Source organism: Strix aluco, chromosome 3 (assembly GCF_031877795.1).
Source record: "Strix aluco isolate bStrAlu1 chromosome 3, bStrAlu1.hap1, whole genome shotgun sequence".
NCBI lineage: Eukaryota > Metazoa > Chordata > Aves > Strigiformes > Strigidae > Strix > Strix aluco.
The window spans coordinates 92,400,766-92,424,295 of NC_133933.1; the positions used below are offsets into that span (position 1 = coordinate 92,400,766).

At 39.3% G+C, this 23,530-nt stretch overlaps 1 protein-coding gene across 2 annotated transcripts in view; it reads right to left on the bottom strand.

The window, feature by feature from the left end:
- ZNF292 (zinc finger protein 292) overlaps positions 1-22,334 on the bottom strand; it is a 56,875-nt gene extending 34,541 nt beyond the window's left edge. For both annotated transcript variants that reach the window (XM_074819610.1, XM_074819609.1), the window contains exon 1: positions 21,984-22,334. In XM_074819610.1, the coding sequence (XP_074675711.1) occupies positions 21,984-22,145 (162 nt within the window). In that variant the 5' untranslated portion in view covers positions 22,146-22,334. The remainder of the gene's footprint in view (positions 1-21,983) is intronic.
- Between the last annotated feature and the right edge of the window lie 1,196 nt (positions 22,335-23,530).

Sequence of the window (23,530 nt, forward strand, 5' to 3'; positions counted from 1 at the left end):
AACCTTTATCAGAACCCTTACATGAATGTTGCGGTAGCAATGCACCCACCAGAGGATGCTTTTCTACTTTCAAAAGTTATACTGAGCAACCTTCTTTGCTAAAACTAGCCCTACAATGCCAAAGCTGTGTTAAAATATGTTTCATACTAAAATAAGGCATTATTTACTATTAACTGGAGTATGACTTGTACAGTCCACATCTTACATGTTTCTTCAGCTCTTAAGATCAGATTCTCACCCCTGTAGGTATCTGGATAAGGGCAAGCTTACTTAAATATGTTAGAACACACCCGGGACTGCCATTTCCATTCCCTGATAAACCCAAGGGACTAAGAGGCAGGGAAAGTAACAGACAGTGGTCACACAGGTAGGATGCACCTCTCAAACCACTTCAGTAACTAGCAAAACCTCTATTTCAGTGACTTCCCTCAAACACATCGACACAGGAGAAGAGTCCAAGCAACAAGTTTGACAGAATCAAGTTATCTGGAGATGAGCCTTTAGGAGCTGCACACAAAGAGTGGCTGCAAGAACTCCCTCCGTGAAGCCAACTTCCACAGTGGCAGAGGTAGCTAGGCAATGACTGAGCTCCACGCGAGCAGCCAACAGGTTCAGGAGCGACAGCACTTCTCTACCACTCTACTCACACTCTGCCACTTCAGGTTCACGGGGAGCACGTTCCCACAAAGGCAGGGCTCCCCTTCGGTTGGCACAACCCCAGTACTCGCTCCTCCAGTACCTGTCAATATCTGACTGATCCAAAAGAGCAGCTGCTTTCACAGGAACTGTCAAAGGGTCTGAATCAAGAAAACAGGACAAGCTTTATTCAAAGCTGGTAAAGAGTGGCTATAATTCTGCTAGCACCAGCAGCAACTTCAAAAGAAAGTGAAGGCTACACTCAAGAAAAAGGATAACATAAGAAAATAAGTGAAGCAGGTCTCCTGTATCAACCATGCACATGATTGAAGAAGTTTTTTCTTGGCTTAAGGTTCTCCCTGGTGAAGAAGGCAGGTAATGCTCTAATGATCAGAGCCATTCACAGCTTGTATCATTAGGTGGTTCATGAGCAAACGAAATTAATTGGGGCTCCTGAGTTTGGTGTCATCATACAGACAAAGATGCAGAGACACTAATGAGCCTGACACCATAACTACTTCATTCAGCTCAGGTTCCACCGACTCTTCTGGGCTGGTTTAGAGTTCAATGCTTAAGATAAAAGTGACTTAAGGGAAGAAGACATATACCATCACTTGATCCAGAACAAAGACATCCTAAAGACAAGCTCAGGAGAAAAGAAACTGACATTGCTAAATTCTAGTTTCTGGCATTGGCAAACATCACAGTCTTTACTGCTTACAGTTTCCAATGCCTTGGTATGTCAACAACCCCTAAGTATGGACTGCAGCATGGTAGATTAGGTCTATCATGGCAATGTGGTTGGTTATGCTATGTCAGGAATAATATGTAGCCATAATGGGCCTGTATGGTGATTGTGAGGGATCATTCAGAACAAGAAACATTTTAAACAGGAGACTACCTGCAAACTGAAGGCAGTCAGCCATGAGACTCATACAAAGAGTACCTTCATCAAACAGGTATTCAAGAACAGCTTATGCACAATGTCGGCAGGCAGCACGCTGCAACCATGAGTGTGTTAAGATTCCACCCTGGGTAGAAAAAAAGCCCATCTACATGAGGCTTGTTAGTGGAAAATGCCAAGAACCAAATGTCAAAGATTGCCAGTTTCATATTCAACTCTTTAAATAGCATACAACCTGCCCTTCCCCACAAAACACCAGTTCTGATCAAGATCCTTGAGTCAGGACTGTGAAGTCAATGACTTCCTTGCCCTTCTCTCCTTATGAGGTGTCATCACAATTTCAAAACAGAAAACTTGAGAAGTAGCTGGAAGAAGCAGCACAGTATATAGATCATTTGAATCAGCAATTCTAGTTTCTGGCATTGGCAAACATCACAGTCTTTACTGCTTACAGTTTCCAACACTCTATGGGGAAAAAACCAAAAAGATGACCATTGCCAGCTCCCACAACAGACCAAGATACACAGGGTAGACATGGCCCCAACTCACTGTCCTGTCTGTCTCCTCCAATTTAAGGGTATAGCAACATCTTCATTCTTTTATTGTTCCACATGCAACTCCATGGTGTAAAGAACAGCTTTGCACAAATTTACACAAACCGAGAAGGAACAGCTTTTTCAATTTCTCTCTGCAGGGGAAGTTTTTAATATGCTTTAAAAAACATGGACTGAAAGTAAAAGGATTTTATCCAGTACTTCCAATACAGAAAATGGCTTATACCACTCCTACAGGTTGCAGTAGTCCAAAACATTGAATTACACCTTCATCGATAAAAAAGTTTAAATCAAACTCCCATAAAGAGTGAAGTGTTTTCTTTCCTTTTTTCCGCATTACTGACACTACTGACAGTTTAAAAGAAGTTGTGATTCGGTGCTGACTAGTAGTTTCACTTGTACTCTGCACAGACATTTTCCTAATGTTTGCTCTTTATCATCTTTTAACCAACATTTATGAAGTAAGGGCTATTAGAACCTTGAGAAAATCCATGATCAGAGCTAATCCTTAATCAGCAAGAAACAAGTTTTAATTCCTATCAGCTCCCCAAATATGTTCAGTGTGTAGACTCAAGTGCTTGCGCCAGCACAAAGCAAAGAAAGCAGAATTATTTCTTTTCAGGAAAACGTCTTAAGGCTCTTAAACTAGTGCATGAAATCAGTAGGACAACATGAACAGATTTATCTGATTTCTTCTTTGAACAACACTAATACAAGCAGCGACTTCCACAGTAACTGCCTTGCAGGACACGTGCACTGCTTCTATGTTCCCTAATTTTATCTCCTATATTCTAATACTTGTAAAACATGCAACTCAGATCCACTTTGTTTAATGCACTTTTTGAAATGAGCAATTGGAATTTCCTCTAAAACAGTATGAAACTTAAGAGCTGGCCACAGCTGCTTCATATACATTCAATTCATGATTTATGAATGGAATGTGACTAGTAATTAAAACTACCAAGAGTTTCACCTGTCATAAAGCTAAAATTCTCCTCTTTGCTTTCTTAAGAGTCTTCTGAGTTAATTTTCTAATTCACTTCACTATTCCTCTGCAACCTCAGTATGTTACTAACCAGCTCAGCTGAAGACAAGTGTCAGTTGCCCATTCTCTTGCAGAAACTGCACCATATCCAGAGCAACTCACTCAGGCATCATTTGTAAAGCAACTAGACTAGGTACAAGCCCCAAAGAATTACTCTCCTTGCACTAGACAGGCTTCTCCTCTGGTTTTGTACAGTCTGTACCTGCTTTATTTCTCAATTTTCAAATCAATCTTGTACAAATACTGTTATGTTCAAACAATTCTGATAAATTTTCATTATTCTCCACTTATGAGACAATACATAAAATTGATCTGTGGTATTTTTTTCCTCCCTAGAAGATTATAACTTAGGGAAGAGGAATTAAAAAGCATGGGAAGAGATATATCTCTGATATCTTTCTGTGTTTGAATATATAAAGTTTGTCGGTTTAATACTTCAAGTTTACTAAACTGTTATGGGAAAAATCTCAACTATTCTTGCCAAAGAGTTAGTTCAAAAACATCAACTGCCAAAATCTTTTTTTCTTTTCTAAGAAGTACCTGAAAAGATGTTTCTTGTCAAAATCCTACATAACTTTTCAGACACTGAGAAAAGCAGACAATTCTCTTAATTTAGCTTGGAATGCCAGAAATACACACATCACACAGAAACAAGTAAATTGTCAGTCAGTATCCTGAAAGACGGGTTTGTTTTTTTTTATTTGAAGGAATAAATCACCTTACTGTGGCAATACTATAATCTGACTATAAGACAAGGAGAGTGAGATATGCAAATTGATATGATTTAAATAGGTGTTCTCTGGAAACAGCTGTCTTCTACATTAGATCTTGTTATAAACTCGGATCCAATGCCAGACATTGCCTTTTAAAAACATACCAAAAAAGTAAAAGGGAGCGGAATCTGTAGCACCGTGTACTGTTTCTTCCACGTAAGTACTGCTCAAGTGCTACTCATCATCTGTGTAGTTTTCTTCTTCCATGCAAAGTAGGAAAATACAAGGCTATATGTATTTATTTCCTTCAGGTTATGAAATATATTGCCTGTGGTCAGCTAATGAACAGGGCGAAAAGAGAGCGGTAACTTTACTACTCTGACCTTTAAAAGCTCCATGTTACTATCTATTTGTAATGATTTCAATTCTCACTTCCTCAAATTTCTAGTGTAACAACTTCAGATGAGCAAGAACTACCTTTCAAATACACACAACTGTATTTTAAGAATGTAATGCACACTAATAATCTAGGATACCTCTTGCTTGTCAATGTCCAAGTTACTAAAGCACGTAATGATGAGCCAGGTGAACTAGTCAAAGCCAGACACTGCAGCTGCAAGGATATGAAAATGCTTATCCTGCCTATTGAGAGTCTTCCAATGCTAACTGACTGCTGCTGAATGTGAAAAACACTGACAATGCTGCCATACTGACCTGTGAAAACAGATGACACCTCCCAGTTTTGTATTACCAGCACAATCTTCTCTTTTGTATCACAAAATTGAAATATAGTTCTGAAAGTAAGCTGTAAGACTCTTACCAAAACTTCAACTGAAAGGGAAACATTGGGCACTGTATTCCAATATCCAGTACCCTAAGCACTTCCTCATTCTTGAGCTGCCATCTTTCTGCTTTAGACACTTCAAAAGTAATTTTATTGAAGTTCAGACAAGTGAGATTTACTGTATCTCTTGTAAAAAAATATATTTTCTCCTTCATGAATCTGTATTTCATTTTGTTGCCTTTTTCATTTATATCCATACCTTGCAGATAATCACTAACTGAACATAAGGATTTAAGTCTGACTAGCAGACCTAGATCATTTCTCTCTGCTGTATTCCTTTTCCAACAAAGGAGCTGTCTACTCTCCAGTTACAAAAATAGCCCAGTTAGTAAGATTAAAGACCCCCCCAATACTAATTCCAAGGGCTTGTAATCTTAAGTCAGTTTTCACTTCCACAACTAAAACCTATCTGATTCTTCTTGAAAAAGTATTTTCCATGCATATGCTTCACATTCTTGGCCTCTTAGATATGGTCGTCATGAGTTGCAACTAATTGATTATGTTTAACTATTACTCAAAAGAAATTGCTACAACATTTGAAACTGCTGTTAACTTTTCTTTCCCAGAAGAGGTAAGAGCACCATGAAATATTTGTTAAATGAGTAAAGTTCTTGCAGTATCCATGGTTTTGCAAGAGGTATTGTTCATCAGTACTGGAACATGCACACAGACACAACTCTATGTTCAAACTTAGAAAGTTTCCACAAGTCACATCCACACAGTAAATATGCTCACTGAAAGCTTTTGCATTTGGGACCAATATCTTAAAGGAGAAACACTGAGGTATCTCAAATGTGCAGCACTCGAAGACAGAAGCAAGCAAGGCAACTGTGCACAAGCAGTTCTTCTGGATGAGTTCACACTAAGGGTGAGCACACATCCTGATGCTAGGGACACCAAAATATTTTGAGATCTCAGTATAGTTTTGGCAGTGAGGCCATCAGATATAGAAGTTTCAAAAATCACCTCATGAACGTACAGGTTTATACGGATACTTAGAGATATCTGAGACAAACACATTTCTTAAAAAAATTAATACAGTGGTGCTTTGTAATGTGGATAGATTCACTAGTTAAGTACCTACAGGAGATACATATAAACAAGAAGTATTTCACAGATCAGTGGGTTAGACGATTTCAAACTGTGATATGAAAATAAAGCTATTACACATACAATTCCTCAGATCAGGGACTGAACAATATGGTGAGAAATAAAATGCCTTCATCAAAGGAGTCAAAAACCACTGAAAGTCCACTGTGTAAGACACTGCTTTCCGACAATAAAGATAACAGGATGAAATGCTATTCCTTTTACGATAGGCAAGAAGGAATTTCTCAACTTTCATGCAGAGGTGACAAGCCTCTAGACATCAACAGAACATGGGTACTGGAGTAATCAAATGCTACAAATTGCAAGACAGTTTAGTTCATGGGATCCTGAATCCTAAGAGAGGAAACACGAGGAACATGATGACTCGATCTGTATTCTCGATCAAGTAGCTAGGTATACAGTTGTGATGATGATGATGTCTTCTGACTAAACAACAGGGGAATAAAAAGGTTTTTTTTTCCTGGGAAACACAGCTAATATGCTGATTCTTTGGGCTGGAGCTAGACATTAATCTCATTCAAACGAAATTAATTTTCGAGGTCTGTGTTTTTCAGAGTAAAACTCTGTGAGCCTGAAGCATAATCTCACTGGCTGTTACAATCATTAAAGAACTGAGCTTGTGATGAAAATAGCATTGTTCAAATTCCTGGAAAGCTGGTAACAGTCGACTTTTAAGGCGCAATTTATGATAGTTTACACACTAAGCGGGACTTTTGGCCTCAACTCTTCTGTGCAACTCTAGCCCTGTGCCACTATCATTACAGAACCAAATGAAAAGTCAATCATGGAATAGAACTAGTAAAATAAAAACAAACCTGTAAGTGAACAGATCTCTCCTTTCAAATTGGAGCATTATTCCTGGTTTGCAATGCTGAAATCATCCCTTCCCCAAGATCCCCCTGTAAATTAGAAGACAACTAGGATGATAGCTGGCATGACCAATGAGCAAAAGACGACGTACTGGCAGTCATGTCCTCAAAGCCCCACAGCATCTAAAGAGGAGTTAGTTCAAGAAGCATTTCCAGACTATTCGAACTTAAGTGAATGCAGAAACATTGCCTGTGATGTCTCTTCCGTACCATGAGGAAAATAAACTGACTGGTTGAGAATAGCCTTATAACATGTTTTCTTTTTAATGAAGTAGTTGGGATACTAAAAATATATTAGATATCCCAGTTCAGACACCTCTGGAGTCAAGAAGCTTTGGTACCAATGCATCAGTACCAGATGATCTTTAAGTCCCACAGCAGAGTTACATCCTTAAGGGACACCAAAGCCATCTTTACAGGTGATGAAATACCATTATTCTCAGCCTCGATGATCTCCAGCTCCTAGAGCCGAAGACCACCTTTTTTTTTGTGATCTGCTTTCTCTCCTCCTTGTTGTTCAGCATTTTATCAGAAAATGGAGAACAAGCTTTTCATCACACAAAAAGCAGGAGTCTTTTGATAACTGCAGCAACTTTTTTTTTTTTTTTTTTTTTTTAAGAAAGCTGTTAGGTTAAGGATCCCATGAAAGGCACTTTAACTGGAGGAGGCTAAGAAGCAGCTGAGGAGTAGCTGGGATGCAATCAACATTTATGCCCATGTTGTACGAGGACAGACTACCCAACTAAGATGTCAATCGAATAGAATATTCAAGTAAAAACTTGAATAGTTCTTGAACTAGTTCTGCATGTTAAAAAAACCTTACTAATACAATGTCTAATTTAAACCAAGCCTACCACAGATTTCCCATGAGACTTCACTATTTGAGACACTAGAAACAAATACTATGACTATGATTATTTTTAAAGCATTTAAAAGAGTAAGCTAAATATTTACATACAGTATGAACTCCATCACACCTCCTGCCCGTTTTAAAAAGCGGGGGGGGGGGGTGGGGGGTGGGGGGCAGGGGGAGAAGATGAGTATCTGTTCCTTTCTCTGTGGTATGACAACCCTCTGAATTAAGGCATTTCTGCCTGTCACCATAATCATAATCCATCTTTATTTCCCTTTCACTTTTGCCTCCCAAAACCCTCAAACATAAAATGACCTGTTTCCATGTTGGACTTTTAGCTGGGATGCTCTACAGGCAAACTGATTTTTAGACTAGAACAAAACTTCCATAGAAAAGCATGGATATTTCAAATCTGTCCACTACAAGCAGACAGAACAGCACCATCTGAAATACTGCTGCCCTTACATATATGCCAAAATAAAGAACCAGGTTATATCAATGTAAGTCAACAAAATCAGTTTCTACTTATTTAGATCTGTGCACAGAGAAGTCATTTTACAAGTCAACACAGCATTGTACTTCCAATTCATTTCCAAAGCGGTTTAATTAGGCAAATTAAAACTGGTACTAGTTAACTTATTCACTATTTGTTTACCAAGGCTTAGCACTGTTACCTTGATTTTGTAGCTAGACAAGAGCTGAGAGCGTATTAGGTCTTACATGTTTGTTACTACAACACAATCCAGAATTGAACAGAAGAACTTCAGCAGCACAGAACATGAGACTGCATTTACAAAACTAGGGATGACATAATCAAATATTATCTTTTCTAGTGTACAAGTACAAATTATGATCAAAGAACATCAATCCAAATTTTTACTCAATTTTAGTTTTTATAACCTTTCAAGATTTTAAGTTGTTGATGTGCTATTTTTACTTTGAATGTGACTTCTGAATTGTTTCACAATAAAGTTGTTCAGCAAAGTATAGCTTTAGAAAGCCAAGATGCCTCTGGCTGAAGAGTCAGCTGATGTTGCTTTAATTCTAATGGAGATACTGACTTGTGTCCAGAAGAGAGGACTGAAGCCAGACTCTTAATTCCATCTCTTACTACAAGATTGTATTTAAGCCATTGTTTTCATTCTCAATTTCTGCAGGCATGGTGCAGAGCTATGCAAATTTTTTTCCCCATTACTACTACTCTTCTCCACTGGTAGGCTGCAGTTCCAATCTTCTTCACTGTTTTTTCCTCTTCCTTCAAATAGAAAACTCCAGCTGCTTTTACACTTTACACCCCCATTCTAACACCATAAGCTTCTCTATCCTGCAGTTGAAAGCAAAGGAAAGTTAAGTCAAGAATAGTGAGTACTGAATTAGTAAGCCCAAGAAATACTCACGAAGTCAAGATAGACTCAGTCAGAGATGAAGTTCAAAATCAAAATTTGAGTTTGCAACTAGGAACTGGTCCACATAAAGCTCACAATGACTACAGCACTTCAGTGCAATGCACTGTGTAAGGAGTGGATCCATACAGCAGAAAAGCTGGTGGTTGAGAACCCAAGACCCCAGTGTATCCACAAGAGATCTTATTTCGGACTAGCTTTCAGGTGGTTCCATTAACTGGATACCTATTAGTGGCTGAAGCAGACTGCCTGCAATTGCTCCTGAAGCACAGCTTGTGGTTTAGTTTCAGCCAAAATACATTCAATTTCCACACTGCAAAGGCACTCGGCAATATAAAACAAAGCAGGGATGATCAGAAAATCACTTTCAAAGTGAACTTCTAGTCTGACCCAGAGTGTTAATGTATAGGCACCCACTATTTTGGTTCATGTATATCTTCTATGGATATGTTACATTATCTGAAAACTGTTCTTTCAACCACTCACTTTCTCATTCATCTACCGAAGAGAGATATTCAGAACACTAGAAGTAGTTTTGCTATAGTGTATAAGCATGTATGCTTCTATACTCTTGCCTATTACAGCGTTTCTCCTTCCATGGGAAAAAAAAACCCCAAACACGCTCTGTTCTGTACTCAGAGTGGAGTACCACCTACACAATGGCACTGATTTTTATTATTGGTATTTTCAGTATTCAGACACACAGGTATGCACTCTCTGGTACAGATAATCATCACTTATTAAGAACTACCATATTTAGGTGTTATCTAAACAAAAAAACCCACTAGGTCAAACACTTTAAACTACTAGCTTCCTAAACAGTTTTAAAGGTAATCTGAAAAAGAGTGTTGCAAAATTCTACCCATCTACAAGCCTCATTTTTTAAAAAAATAAACATTCTCCTCTCACCATCCTCTTCATTTTTTTTTATTCATCTGAGTTTTCAGATCAACCATGTAAATCTGAAGTGTTGTCTATCAAACCAGAACACAAAGAATAAACTGAATTATAACTGCACAATTTTCTTGAGGCAAAACTGCAAAAATATAAAGATACAGATCTAAGTTTCATGCTCAAGCCTCACCAGAAAGGGAAAAGGAAATGCACAGAAATGGCAAGAAATCAAGTCTTACACATTTTTCTTGCAGTAACTCATATGTACATTTGTACTGAAAGCAAGCTATCCTCCTGGAGATTTTCACAAACAACAGTAAGTTCAGAGAAACACACACTCACAGAAAAGGTAACTGCTGAAGAACTGATACTTCTAATTAATTTTGAGTTAGAAAGAATTAGAATACATTTTAAATCCAGTAAAGATGATCAACTACCCTGCAATGAATGATGCATTTTCTCAGTTTGTTGAATCACTACACATTCATACATCTATACAGTAGTTTATATAGTGTATATATATACTATATATAGTAGTTTATTACACAAAATAAGTTTCTTGAATATCATTCCATGAAAATTACAAAACACAAAAGTCGAGGAATGATATGAAGTTAGTAAGAATTATCATTAGCTACTTTTTGACTCTTACCTAAAAAGATTCTCCCCAAACAACCACATCTACTTAGATCTCCTTCATGGAAATTTTTTTTTTTTTTTTTAAATAAATCTCACTGCAGCTCTAGTTACCATGAATATGTAATAACAGATTTCAACACTTCTGAAAATGCAAGAGTGCATTGATTATTTGAACTCCCTCCTCCTTTCCCTACATTTATTTATACCACCTAAGGTGTTAATGACCTTGATGATTCTTTACAACTACTTGACTGTAACTCACACTCTCATGGTTGCACATCTCTGGTGAAGAGAGCTAAGACTAATTACAGGAAGAATCCATGTAATGATGATCGACAACATAAAGACACTCACCCTTAAGATTAACTTTTTGAAAATTGTTAAACTACTGTCACAATTCAATTTGTAAGGACATTATAACCCTGACTCTTCGGCACACAAGTATAAAAAGTTAACCGTGCCTCTTTATCCAACTATTTCTACTTCACTAGTACCGCTGCGCCAAATTTACAGATACAAACCCAAGGCAGATGCAAGTGTGCTGTCAAAAAATACATTTGTATTTCTAAAGCAGAGTCTACATTGAAGGAAGGTTTGAAAAAGAGTGTTTCAGCAGATACAGAAGCAGAAATAGAAGAAAAGGTTGTGGGGCTCTGCTACAACTCTGAGAGTAGTAATTGTGTCATCTACTGTCACCAAGAAAACATCACAAAAAACACAGCAAGGAAGAGAGATGACTGACTCTGGAAAGTTAATTACCAAACATTGAACATTCTGTTAACTGATAAGAGATACATTTCTCTTCCCAAATGCAAGTCAAAAGGGCACAAGCAATTTGTATGTTTTTCACCTGGGCATGCTGAACATACTGCGTTAGCTCAGATTGCTAATTATTAAATTGAAAGAGGCAAAACAAAAGAGACATTACCTTGGTGCTATTTCTCCCATTAATCTTTACTCTCTGTTTGGCTTAAAATTCAAAACCCAGCTTTAGACAAAGAATTAGAAAAAAATAGAAAATGAATGGACTGTCTCTGATTACATCCATAAACTGTTTTAAAACAATTATTTAAAATACTAGGAAATAACTTCATTAAACCTCTTACTTTGTCATATACAGTAGTAGAAATTACCCTTCTTTAGGCTTCACTTTATTCTTTCAACATTTTGCATTCAATATGCCTCCTGATTTTGTCAGTAGTATCTAACTTCTTTTGCATCCTTACATAAGAATTGAACTTGTCATAGTCCTAGGCTACATTTCTCTCTATTCAGGTTTTCATTCAGGTCTCAATTTAATGTCATCCGAACCTTCATATTTTATTTTTAGTTACTTATGTTTAGTTAAAAACAATATTCAGCAGTTGGCCATTAAACAGGCATTTCAGGAATGCGGTGGGATGTTCATTACCGCAAACTTTTATTCACTGCCAGGAAATCTAATTTACCTATTCTTTTAATTATCAGACTGGCATATGGGCAGATTAAAAATAGGAAGATAGCCAGAAATAACTGTGTCTAATCTGAAAATATGTGTATTTCCTGCAATATAGGTGACTTGAACTTGCTCTCTCAGTCAAGTGAAATGAGACATTACAAGTATTTCTGTGGTTCATCTGTGTTACCTTTCTGTATTAGCTGTCTTTATCAGCTGCATGCAACTTCTCCCACTGCTACTTCAAACCTTTTAAATTTTGATGAGAACTTAATTGATAATCTTCTTCCTCAGTAGAAAGGTTACTTAATTGCTTGTCTATTCAGCACAGTCAAATTGGCATCCCAAAGGATGCTTCCATGTGATCTGCATTTCCTGTGAAAGAACAAGGTAATGTCTACCTGATTCACACAGAGTCTAACAACCGTGTCTTTATACCAGTGTCGAGGTACTGCCACTGTGTCCATGTGTGAGGAAGGACAGAAGCCAAGATTATACTTTCTCCTGAATACATTAGCTAACCTGAGTAGAACTCAGCTCCTGCCATCACACTGATGTGGTTCATGAAGTCTGGCTGGGTATCCAAAAGCAGGGTTCAATTGCCATGCCAGTTTCTACTAGAGCATTATGCAAGTTCCATGTCTGTGGAACTGGGATATTTATCTTCTTCACTATTATGGATTCGTAATCAGAAGTTATTTTTTATCCCAGCTATTGTCTTCGTAAGAGCTACCCTCCAATGATTAAAATAAAAATGAAGTTCAGATTACGTCTTTTGTGATGCTGAACATTTAATCTCTTCTTGTCCTCACCCTTATGTTCATTCTGCTATGAAACAGTGTATTATCACAAGCTCCTGACACAAGTAGGAATCACAAGACTGAGGAACTCCTTACTTGTAGTGTGATTTAATGCCTGATCACTGGATGTACTTTCCTGATTCATCAAAACAACATTCAGTGTATTAGATACATAAATATCAAACAGGATTTACCTATTCACCAGAATCAATTCTCCCCATCATTCTGAATAACAGAAGATAAAAAGGAGTCCTACCAAATTCTGTTCTTTATGATATACAGGAGACTGAGTAAGCAACACCATATTCGCTATCAGCTCAAACGAAAGCCCTTAAATAACTGCTATATTCAACCCAAAAGACAACAGAGAGTTACAAAATAAGGACTGGTCTTTATCCTGAAGAAATCCTAAAGAATTTTACTTTAGGGCAGTTAAGTTTCTCAAAGCAACAGATGCATCTGCCCAGCAGTTAGGGGACAATGAACACTAGGAGTCAGTATCTGAAGCCGGATGGAGTTTTGGCAGAAGTTGTCCATGTTACACGAGTCCCTATAAGGACAAAGAACTCTGTGACTAGCTCAGAATAATTAACAAAACAGTCAAGTGAGAACTACAGTAGTGAGCACAGGATTTTCCTGATTCTCTGATGAAAGATTAATTTACTTTAGCTTCATACAGGGAATCATGAAACCAGAAATACTACATAGGAGAAGACTGTACAACAGTTACAGAAGAGAAGATGGGGGAGAAATTTGATCAAACTATTCTTACCAAAAACTTAAAGGCAAACTTTTTTGCAAGTTTAGTCCAATTTCCTATTGGATCAGGCCTATTTTCAGAGAATAATTTTATAAAGTTCCACTGCCTTTTTGATGTTACATATACCTTCTTTTTGAATGTCTTTGTTCTACCAAGTACTAGGTGTTATTAGATTAACTCTTCCCAAATGAAAGCAGTGCAGTTCATCCTTAGAGATGAAAGATCGTAGAAATAACATCATGGAGTTGTCTTTAATGCATATTTGGAAAGACAAATAGAAGAAAAAAGTTTCACACCTCAAAAACACTCCTGAACTCTTTTTAAAATGTGAGACATTAGGTTTTTAACCTATGTAAAAGCAGAGATCTAATAAAATGGGGAATACTATTTCAAATGATAGTTACAAGTCATATTTTTTACCTGTTATTTAAACTTAAATTTGCAAGTTGTTGTACATCATTTCAGAGAAGCTGATGGCATAAGAATGTCATGCTAGTTTCCCTCATGAAAAATAAAGAATTATACACACTGTATTGTAAATGCTCAAGGATTTATATGGAGGCCTTTAAAAACAACTCTAATAAAAATTTTTTCATAGACATAAATCAATGCCTGAAGCGCTATTTCTTCAGTATATGCCCATACATATATGAATTTGAAACAGTTTCTTTGGCTTATATGTCAGTTTATGTAATATATCACACTGAAGAAACACTATGTTGATGTCTCTTAACTGTTCCAGTTTGATCTCTAATTTAGTGAAGTCTTATGTAGAAACCACCTACAATATATAGTAGGTCTGCATAAAGCCTAGAGTAAAAAAATATTATGACATTTAAATGGCAGAGTAAATGGAAAAGGCCAGAAGAAATTCTGATTTTTAGTCACAATGGAAGCAAAGATTCCCTAGAAAAGCACTTATTTTTTTGCTGCCTTGGCTCAAGATCTGTGATTTGAGATATTAATTTTCCAACAAAATAATTAAAAAAATAAATTCAATGTTCAGTCCATTTTCTATCTCTCTCAGATAGATGCATAGCTTCCTTATCAAGAAACTGACACACAGTGTGGATATTTTGATAAAATAAGATGCCTTAAACGTTAACAAATGTATATATTCCTTGTACAGTCCTGCACAATAAGGTATTTTCCATAGTCAATTTCATGGTTTTTAAACAGTGAATCTACAATAATCATAGTTTTAGAAAGCAACCTAGACATTATTGATACACATTAATAAAGCTGGGAATAAAATTTGGATCTGTAGGAAAAGGTAAAGGTAGGAATATATGTGCCAGTACAGAAAGTATGTGATACATTTAGTTAATGCTAGCATAGATGTGCAGCTATTGTTTATAGCCAACTACTACGGGTAAATTGAAATCTACACTAAGATCTTCAGATTTTTTTTAGATGGCTAAAGAAAGGACTGTGTAAAGCAGAATGCCTCTCAGCCTTTGAATGGACAGTCAGAATCAAGGATATTATGGAGGAAAACGAACTTCATGCACTGTTAAATATTAACTTTTGGCTGAAAGTATTTTTTAGAGAAACGGTAGTTTGCTGATAGGAGGGTGTTTCTTAAAAATTTCAGTAAAAGCATCAAGTAATTTTAATCCTGCAAAAATTGTGCATCATGGCAACTATGAAACTAAGCATCTATTTGCCAAATGGAAAGCTTTTTTCTTTCCCGCAGTAATTAAATGGAATGCTTGATTTTAGTGTCATATGCAGCACCTTACATAGAAAGGTGAGCTTTTGTCGAGAATCTGAAATTGTATTAATTTTAAACCCACCATCTACATTTTGTCATCTTCTTAACTACCTTAATTTGTTACACTTTGGATAACTATCACTCTTCTCTGGACTATTTGTAATTGTAAAGATAAATAGTATGTTTTACAGGAAAAGTACTTCAATCCTAAGTCTTACATGAGCTGTTACCTCCTTACTGAATTCTTACTAGATTGTTACATTCCCTTCAGATACTTCAAAACCACATAGATTCCAAAGATATAGTAACAAAGCAAAAAGAAAAGGGTAAAAAAAGGAAAAATTTAAAATCAAGGACTGCAAAAACTCTGTTCACGAAAGTGAAAACTGGCAAAAGACTGAAAATAGCCTTAAAAATCTAAGAGGTGCTTCCAACAGAAGAGGAATGTGCTACTTTCCATGTCTACATGGGATAGGATAAATCACAGTAGTCTTAAATTGCAACAAGAGATTAGAGATCAAGTTAAGAGTGCAAGAGGAAAAAAAAAAACAAAACACAAACACATTTGAAGGCAAAGATAACTGAACTAAAATGTATTACCCAGGGAGTTTTTTGGAATCGTTCTTACCGGAAATTTTTGAGAACAGGTTAAACAAGCATTTGTAGCTATGGCTCACCAATAATTAATACTGCTTTGGAGTCATGGAAAACTTGTATTAATAAAAACTTATAGTACAGAGCTGAGAAGTTCTAATGAAGACCAGCTCCAATTTGGCATGATGCTGAAGCTTGATGGCATTACTGGGGACAAGGACTAGAACAGTTATCCTCATTGGTTAGACTTACCCTAAACAGTGAGGATGTTTTTTTCTAAACACATACACATTATATACAGATATGCACACATACATTTTATTTGGAAGCAAGACAATTTCCCCGACTCCCTGTAATTTAACTTAAAGACTCAGGGGGTGTCATTTCCACGCTTCCCCAGGTCAATAAGATAATACGACTGTTTGGCATGGCAGGTCTTACAGTGATGAAGGAGCACAAAAATGCCTGAGGCAGCTCAAAGTTTACATGAGATGACACAGTGATGACAGTTGTTTTTCTTCATGCACTTGTGAATCTGTGCGGTGTACTATAGTTTAGCGGATTCCTTGTGATTTCTGGCTGCTGTACATCTCTCCCTGAATAGCAGATCATCTGGATGTTACAGGTACAAAAGCAAAATTTAGAAATATTAGAAGTTATGATGGAAATCTTACACTCATGGTAACAGATGTAGAAAAAACTAGCAATTGTGAGACCAGGAAGAAACACAGTGTGGTAGAGAAAAAAGTGCAAAGACGGAAACATCAAAACAGAAGCTTTTAAGGGTTAGCTCAGTGTAGAAATCACTCACTGGACTCAAAGGAAACACTTTTTACATAAAGACATAGAAGCTGTAGAATTTGTGAATACTCGAAAGAAGAGACAGAGACCTTGCTACACAGGAAATCATTAAACTGAAAGCTCAAAAAGTAGCAACGCTACCAACATTCACATTCCAGCAGGCTGTGACTATATTACGTAAAGATCACTATTAGCTGTTGAGCCAAACAAAATCAAGGGTGGATGTCTATGTACCCACTCAATGAAGAGTTCGATGAATGTTGTCTGGAGTAAGAGACCAGGTGTGATATTAAGAAAAAGAGGAAATGTCTTCTACTTGTATTAAAAGGGCACCTGATGTTCTGCTGATGGTATTTTTCACTGTCAGTGAATACCAATCTTACGGTCACATCAGTAGGAAGGACATCACAATGGCAGGTGCTTGATGAAATAGCAAATAAGCCCTTCAAAGACTGCTGAGGTCTTTATATACAGAATGACTCCTGGCAAGGGATCATCATCTTACTCCTACAGGAAAAAATAAAGAAGCCTACTGAAACACTTCTTTGTCATTGGATTAAGACAGACTGGGTTTGGATAAATCCAGAAGTTGTAGCTAAAAGGTTTAAGAAAGGCTTTATTTCAAATTCTATGGACAGAACTGAAGATTATTTCTGTCATCTCGAGTCTGAAGAGGAAGCTGAGAATATAGGCACTAAAAGGGAAGAAGGCGACAACAGTGAAGAGGGTGACAGCACCAGAAAGTTGTGAAGTCTGTGAGGTGTAACAACTGAAAGCCAACTGTAGTAAAGTATAAGAGAAGAAAATAAGACTAACCTTTTATAGAAACAAATCATTAGTAAAAACTTTATTATCTATTGATTACAGGTATGTAATAAAGCTTTTTATGTAGAGCTATGCATGTTTACTTTTAGGAGAGACATCTTATATTCAGATTAGTACAGCATGTATTCCCCAACATTACCAAGATCTAATCTAGCATGTCAGCACACAGAAAAAAAAATAGGGTAGGACCTTAAGGTCCTAAATACTTCACTAGAACCTCAACACACAATAAAAATCAGTTTAAAACAGTAGGAATAAACTCTGTGCAGTCTTATCAGTTAAAAACAAGCTTTTAAAAAAGTAGTTTTGGGGTTTCTTTTGAAGTAGATAAAAACCTTTGTGCCTCCTCCCCCCATTTTTCTATCAGCATTATACTTTTTTTGCTAAAGAAGATCCTACAGGGTAAACTGCCTACACTAGAAGGATATTAATGTGTCTACTAATGGCTAACCACACTTGTTAACGTATTTTAACACATGAATTTTTCTCAGAACAGGCAGACAACCAACAGATGAAACAAAAAGTACAGGCAAAGTTGTTGAGGAAGGATCACACAACAGTCTTATGTGTTATACTTTCTTATGTTTTTGATATAGTTCACTATATGTTGACAACTCGTACATTAGTACAACAAACCTGACCACCTTACACTTTTGCAGAATTTGTACCACAAAGCACAGCAGAAGAGAGGAGAAAAAAAAAAAAAAGGAAAAAACCTCAGAAGCAGATTCAGAAGAGAGATGAAAAGTCAAAAATAATAATGAAGAGAAGACTAATAAGCTCAAAGATTGCACACGTCAACTACAGAAAAACAGTCAGGATAAGTAGAGGTACAACAAAGATTTCACAAGTAACTAGCAACAAAAGAAAATCTGCTACCAGCCTGCAATTCAGTATTTAAGAAAATAAAGGTTACATTGGGTAATGAACAATTGGAAGGGAACACAGCCCATAGCGAAGAGCTCTGATATACCCATCAGCATCTCATTCACATAGCTCTCGGGGGGAAAAAAAAAATCCAACATTTTTGTCTTCTCTAATTGAACACAATCAACAGATCACCTTTAAAAGCAAAGTTTGAAAAGAATCTAAGCAGCCACCACATGGTGACAAGAACAGCAATCTTTCTTTGGACCATTCTGAATTCTCACAAAATTCACACTTTCAATTTTTAGTCACTACAGCTGAAGATACTTGTTTTGTCTGCCCCAGTCTGCACACATATTGTTTGTGACAACATAACCGTTTGTCACAGATTTGCTAATTACCAAATTGCAACAGAAGAGCATGAATCACAATTAAAAAGTCATTTTACATATATCCGTATGGAAGTGAATTTCACTTGATAACAAAAATAATGCTCTCTGTTGCATGCTGACAATGGAGAACACAACTACATTCACAGATATGGTACAGGATTAAGATCTAGTCTATAATCCCCTTAAAATTTAAGAATAATTGCATCATTTCACAGTGCCATTAGCAGCAAAACACAAAAATATTTATAGGTAATGAAATGCTGCATATAAAATACATAAAAGTAAACTTTATAGTATACTGTTTTCTTTTGTAAGAATAAAGTACTATAACACTATTTTCTGCAAAGGTACAAGGGGTCTTGTTTTCCTGTGTTTGTAACAGTTCTACACTGTTGGGTTATAAACACTGAAATAGTTCAAACTGAGATTTTTCAAAACCAGATAAGGGATTTGGCTGTACAACTCCCACTTTATTTAATGAGAGCAGAGTACTTAAATCCCTTATTTGCCTTTAAACCTAAGGATTTTTCAGTGCTCTACTGCACATTCTTTAGCTTCCTTCCCCATGAAAATACGCTTATTTCTCAAACATTATGCTACCCACTTCATGTAAAAAAAAAAAGTTAAAAAGTTGATTTATGGCAACAAGCTATGTGGTTGCTGGGCTCCAGAGTCCCTACCTGGCAAAATAAAATAAGGACACAAGACTTTCCAAGTTCTGTGTAGTTATTTCATGCCTAGAAACTAAGTATGGAAAAAAAAAAAAAGCAGGTGAAACCATACCGAGATAAACACTAAAACATTTCTTCAGCACTGCACTTCGAGACTTAAGATATAAATTAGACTAAGTTTTGTATATATGACCAGTCAAATTATTCTTTTATGCATATATAAAGACTTTATTCTAGAAATCATGGCAGATGCCTTTAAAATGTTTATTTAAAAGAGACTTCTGAGATGGCTTTTACTATTACAGGAATTTTCTATAACCTCTGTCATGCAGTGCAAGCTAAGTAGCTAAGCCTACTATCCGAATCATGAATACTATTTTGTGTTAGCCCAAATAAAGGATTAAAACTTAGAAGAGGCTGAATAAGTATTTTGGCACCACCAGCATAGGTGAACAGATCTTTAAAATCTGTTGAACCAGTATAAAAAATATCCACCCAACACCACCACTATTTAATACATTAAGCATCCGCTTAGATCTTGGTTTAAAATTTGAAAAGCTGGATCTTTCAATATTGAATGGCATGCCTCAACTCTGTGTTACACATCACTCTTCAGTCTGCATAAACATAAACAGTCTTCCTGTAAATCTTGGTACAGAAGGGACAGTAACTCATTTCAAAACAGCATGGATTTTTATCTAAGTCAGTTTCTACACAACTGTTTTGTTCAGGGAGACTTGTTTTTGAAAGGTGTATGAGAAAATTAGTAAACTTGGGCCTTACAATGGACTTTTGTAACAGTCATTAAAATAATATTAATTTTTGTTAAACTTCAAATCAATCAATCAACTACTGAAGTCACTCACTAAGAACACGCAACCATACTTTCAGTGATAAATCTGCTTTAGACACCAGTAATCTACTCTGTCGAGAATGGCGTCTTCATTCCCACCCACCCAACTATTTCAGTTCAATGAACAGCTCATTCACAAGTTAAAAGTCGAGCCGGAGTCAGGAAAGCCAGATTTCTACCTGCCAGTGTATGAATTTAAGAAAGTAGGCACAAAGATTGAAGACACTGGGAACACAGTGATCTGAACCAACATAAACGAATCTTGTTTCTGTGCATTTACACAGACATTCTACCCAAATAAGAGGTGATAAATTTTGACCGGAGAAAAAGAACCTGAATTACAACTCCTGTATACATGAAATAAAATCCAAGAAAGGAGCATGCTTAAAATATTTAGTAGCGAATGTCCCTGGTTAGCAGAAAGTAGAGCCCAGTTTAATCCAGAAGTGAGACATGTAAATTAGCATGCTACAATGGCTACCACCAAGAATAAACTCTTTAAGGAAACGGATACAAAATCACAAATAAAACACCATCCAAACCGACCATGGGAATTCTCTCTTACACATTCCACCTTTTAACAATTTGCCTATGTTCCATGAATGGGTGACAATAATATGTGAATTTCTGTGGCATAAAATATTTAAGAACTTGTTTTATACATTGTGTCATAAGTAATGCTAGCTGAGAAAGGACATCTAAAAGAAATCAGGACAATGTATACACACATATGTGACTAAAATGGAGCAGTTTGTTTTAACTGTAGAGCTAGCACCACAAAGTTTGTTTAGAAAGGGATGCTCAGCAGGGTCACCAGTTCAGAAGAAACACCTGCAAACATCCCTGCTTCAGGACCAGCCCAAGCCCTCGGGAAGCAGGCCTTTTCGCGACGGCAGTCACAGCTAGAATAATTACACACAATGGTGCTTCAAACACGGCCAGCTCAGGAGCCCTCTCCTGAGGTGGGATTCCGCTCCCTTGACAGGGTGAGAAAACGGTGAGCAGCATCGCCGATCTACAGACGTGCCACCATCACTGGCGACTTAGTTTATTTAGTCCAGCACAACTCAACCGCCTTCTCCTTCCCAGGATAAGAAGAACTCCGCTATCCCTCTAGGCTACGAGATAGGGAGGGGAGAGGGGAAGGGGCTGGGGGAGGGGGGCACTCGGGCATAGAGCAGGAGCCCCGCGCAGAGGGGACCCGGGACGGACTTTCAGCTCCTCCTCGGCCCCTCGGCGGAGAAGCGGAGCCCCCATCTCCCGGACTGCCGCCTCCCTCCCTTCGCCCCGCGCTTCGCCTCCAGGGGAGGAGGGGGGCCGGAGCGAAGGGGACGGGGCGAGGGGGGGGCCTCGGTCCGCCACCACCAGGAACAAAGGGCCCTTCGATAAGCCGAGCCGCAGAGCACAACAAAGGGGCCTAGAGACCGCGAGAACCGGGGCGGCCGCCGGGGAGGGGGGGAGGAGAGGCGGGGGAAGGGGATTACAGGCCCGGCCGGAGCGGCTCCCGGCACAGGGGGGGCGGCCCACCTCATCTCAGCCCACAATGACCGGCGGCGTCAATCGCCCCGCGGCGCCCGGCCCGGTGCACTAACTCCCGGCGGCCCCCCCCCGCGCCGCCCGGGCCAACCGCCGCACCGGGCCGTTGGCTCCGGCTCCCCCCTCGGCGTCCCGGCGGGGGCGGCGCTGCTCCCGCCCGCCCCCCGCGCTCCCTCTCACCCGGGCACACGCACACACACACCCCGCGGGGGAGGGGAGGGCGCGGGCGGGGGCAGGGAAGGGAAGAAGGGAAGGGAAGAGGCGGCCTGACCTGGCAGAGCTGCTTGCAGTACTCGGTAGCCGCCTGCACCGCCGGCTCGGGGCTCTCCCGCAGCCCCGTCTCTAGCTCCACCAGCCGCTCCCGCAGGCGCCGCAGCTCCAGGAGGTCGCCACCTAGGCTACCGCTCTCCTGCTCGGCCTCCTCGTCCGCCATCTTCGCACCCCGCTCCGTCGCGTACGCAGCCCCCCCCTCCCTGCCTGCCTCGGCGTCCTGGCCCCCCCCGCTCCGTTTCCAGGTCACGTGATAACACAATGCCACGTTCCGGGGAGGGGTCACGTGCCAGGGAAACGGGGGGAGCGCGCGCACGGGCGCGCGCCTGACGTCCCCCGCGGCGCAACACTGGGGCGGGGAGGGGCGAGAGCGGGAAGGGGGCGTGCCTCCGCGCGTCACGTGACACGACGCCACGCGCCCCGCGGCCACGCGGCCACGTGACGCCCCTCCCCGCCCTCCCGCCGACGGGTTTTGGCGGCAAACGGCAGCAAATGGCGGTGCCTGGGCTCGCGGGGGCGGCCCTATCTGTCGGGGCTGCTGTGGAAGGGCCTCGCTGGGGTGGCCCTGGCCACTGTCCCTCGAGCTCTGGAGGTGGTGATGGTTTACGCATGGCCTGGTTGTACCAGAGCTGTATCTCCCTCGTTGGCTGTTGTTGCATGGAGCGAGGCTGCAGCTCTCCCCAGGGCCTCAAAGGGGTTATTTCCTCCCTGCTCCTGCCTGAGACCACCGTGTGGCACCAGCTGCTCCTGAGCCAGCTATGGTCAACACCAATGGAGTTTTGTTGCACATTGTTCCCTCTTTCTTCTTCCTCTGCAAGAAGTAATGGTGTGTGTTAGCCTCAAGGATGCCACTGAGTTGTCTTCCTCATATCTGGATCGTCTCGCTTTTTATTGTAATTGGAAGTGAGACATACAGCTTTGCATTTCAAATAAAACAATTGAGATCTGGAGGTTCTGGAGGGCTTTGCTGCCCGCGCAGTACTGGTGCTGAGCCGAGCTCCCTCTCACATCCTGCATCTGGCCAAGAAGCTAAGGAGACTTTCACCTGTCACAAGTATTGGCAATACTGGAGACTGACCCGAGGCATTAAATCTGTTGATGAGGAAGAAATGGACCTGATGGGCACTGAATTGGCATATATACATGTTTTGCAGTCTTCTAGGCTGTATAGGTTGACACAGGTTGACGGCTTCACACTCTTTGCGTTGCCAGAGCTCATCAAGGAAGTGAGGAGGAAATGTGTTACTGCAGCAAGAGCACTGTCTGGCGGAACTGGATCATTTCTCTTAGTCAGCCAGCAGTGAGAGAAGGTGTACTGTGTTAAGCCGGGCATTTCACATCATCTGGAAAATGAGGAATACTCTGGTATTTTGCACTAACTTAAATCAAGTGTAACACTTTTTTGGTTGGAAGAGATGTATCAGATTCCTCAGTATGTCAGTCAGTCTTGCTCGAACGCAGGTATAATACAATATCTTACACCCGCTCACTTATCTGGTATGACCGTTGGACTGATTTGATGATTATGTTCTCTTTTTTTTTGTCACG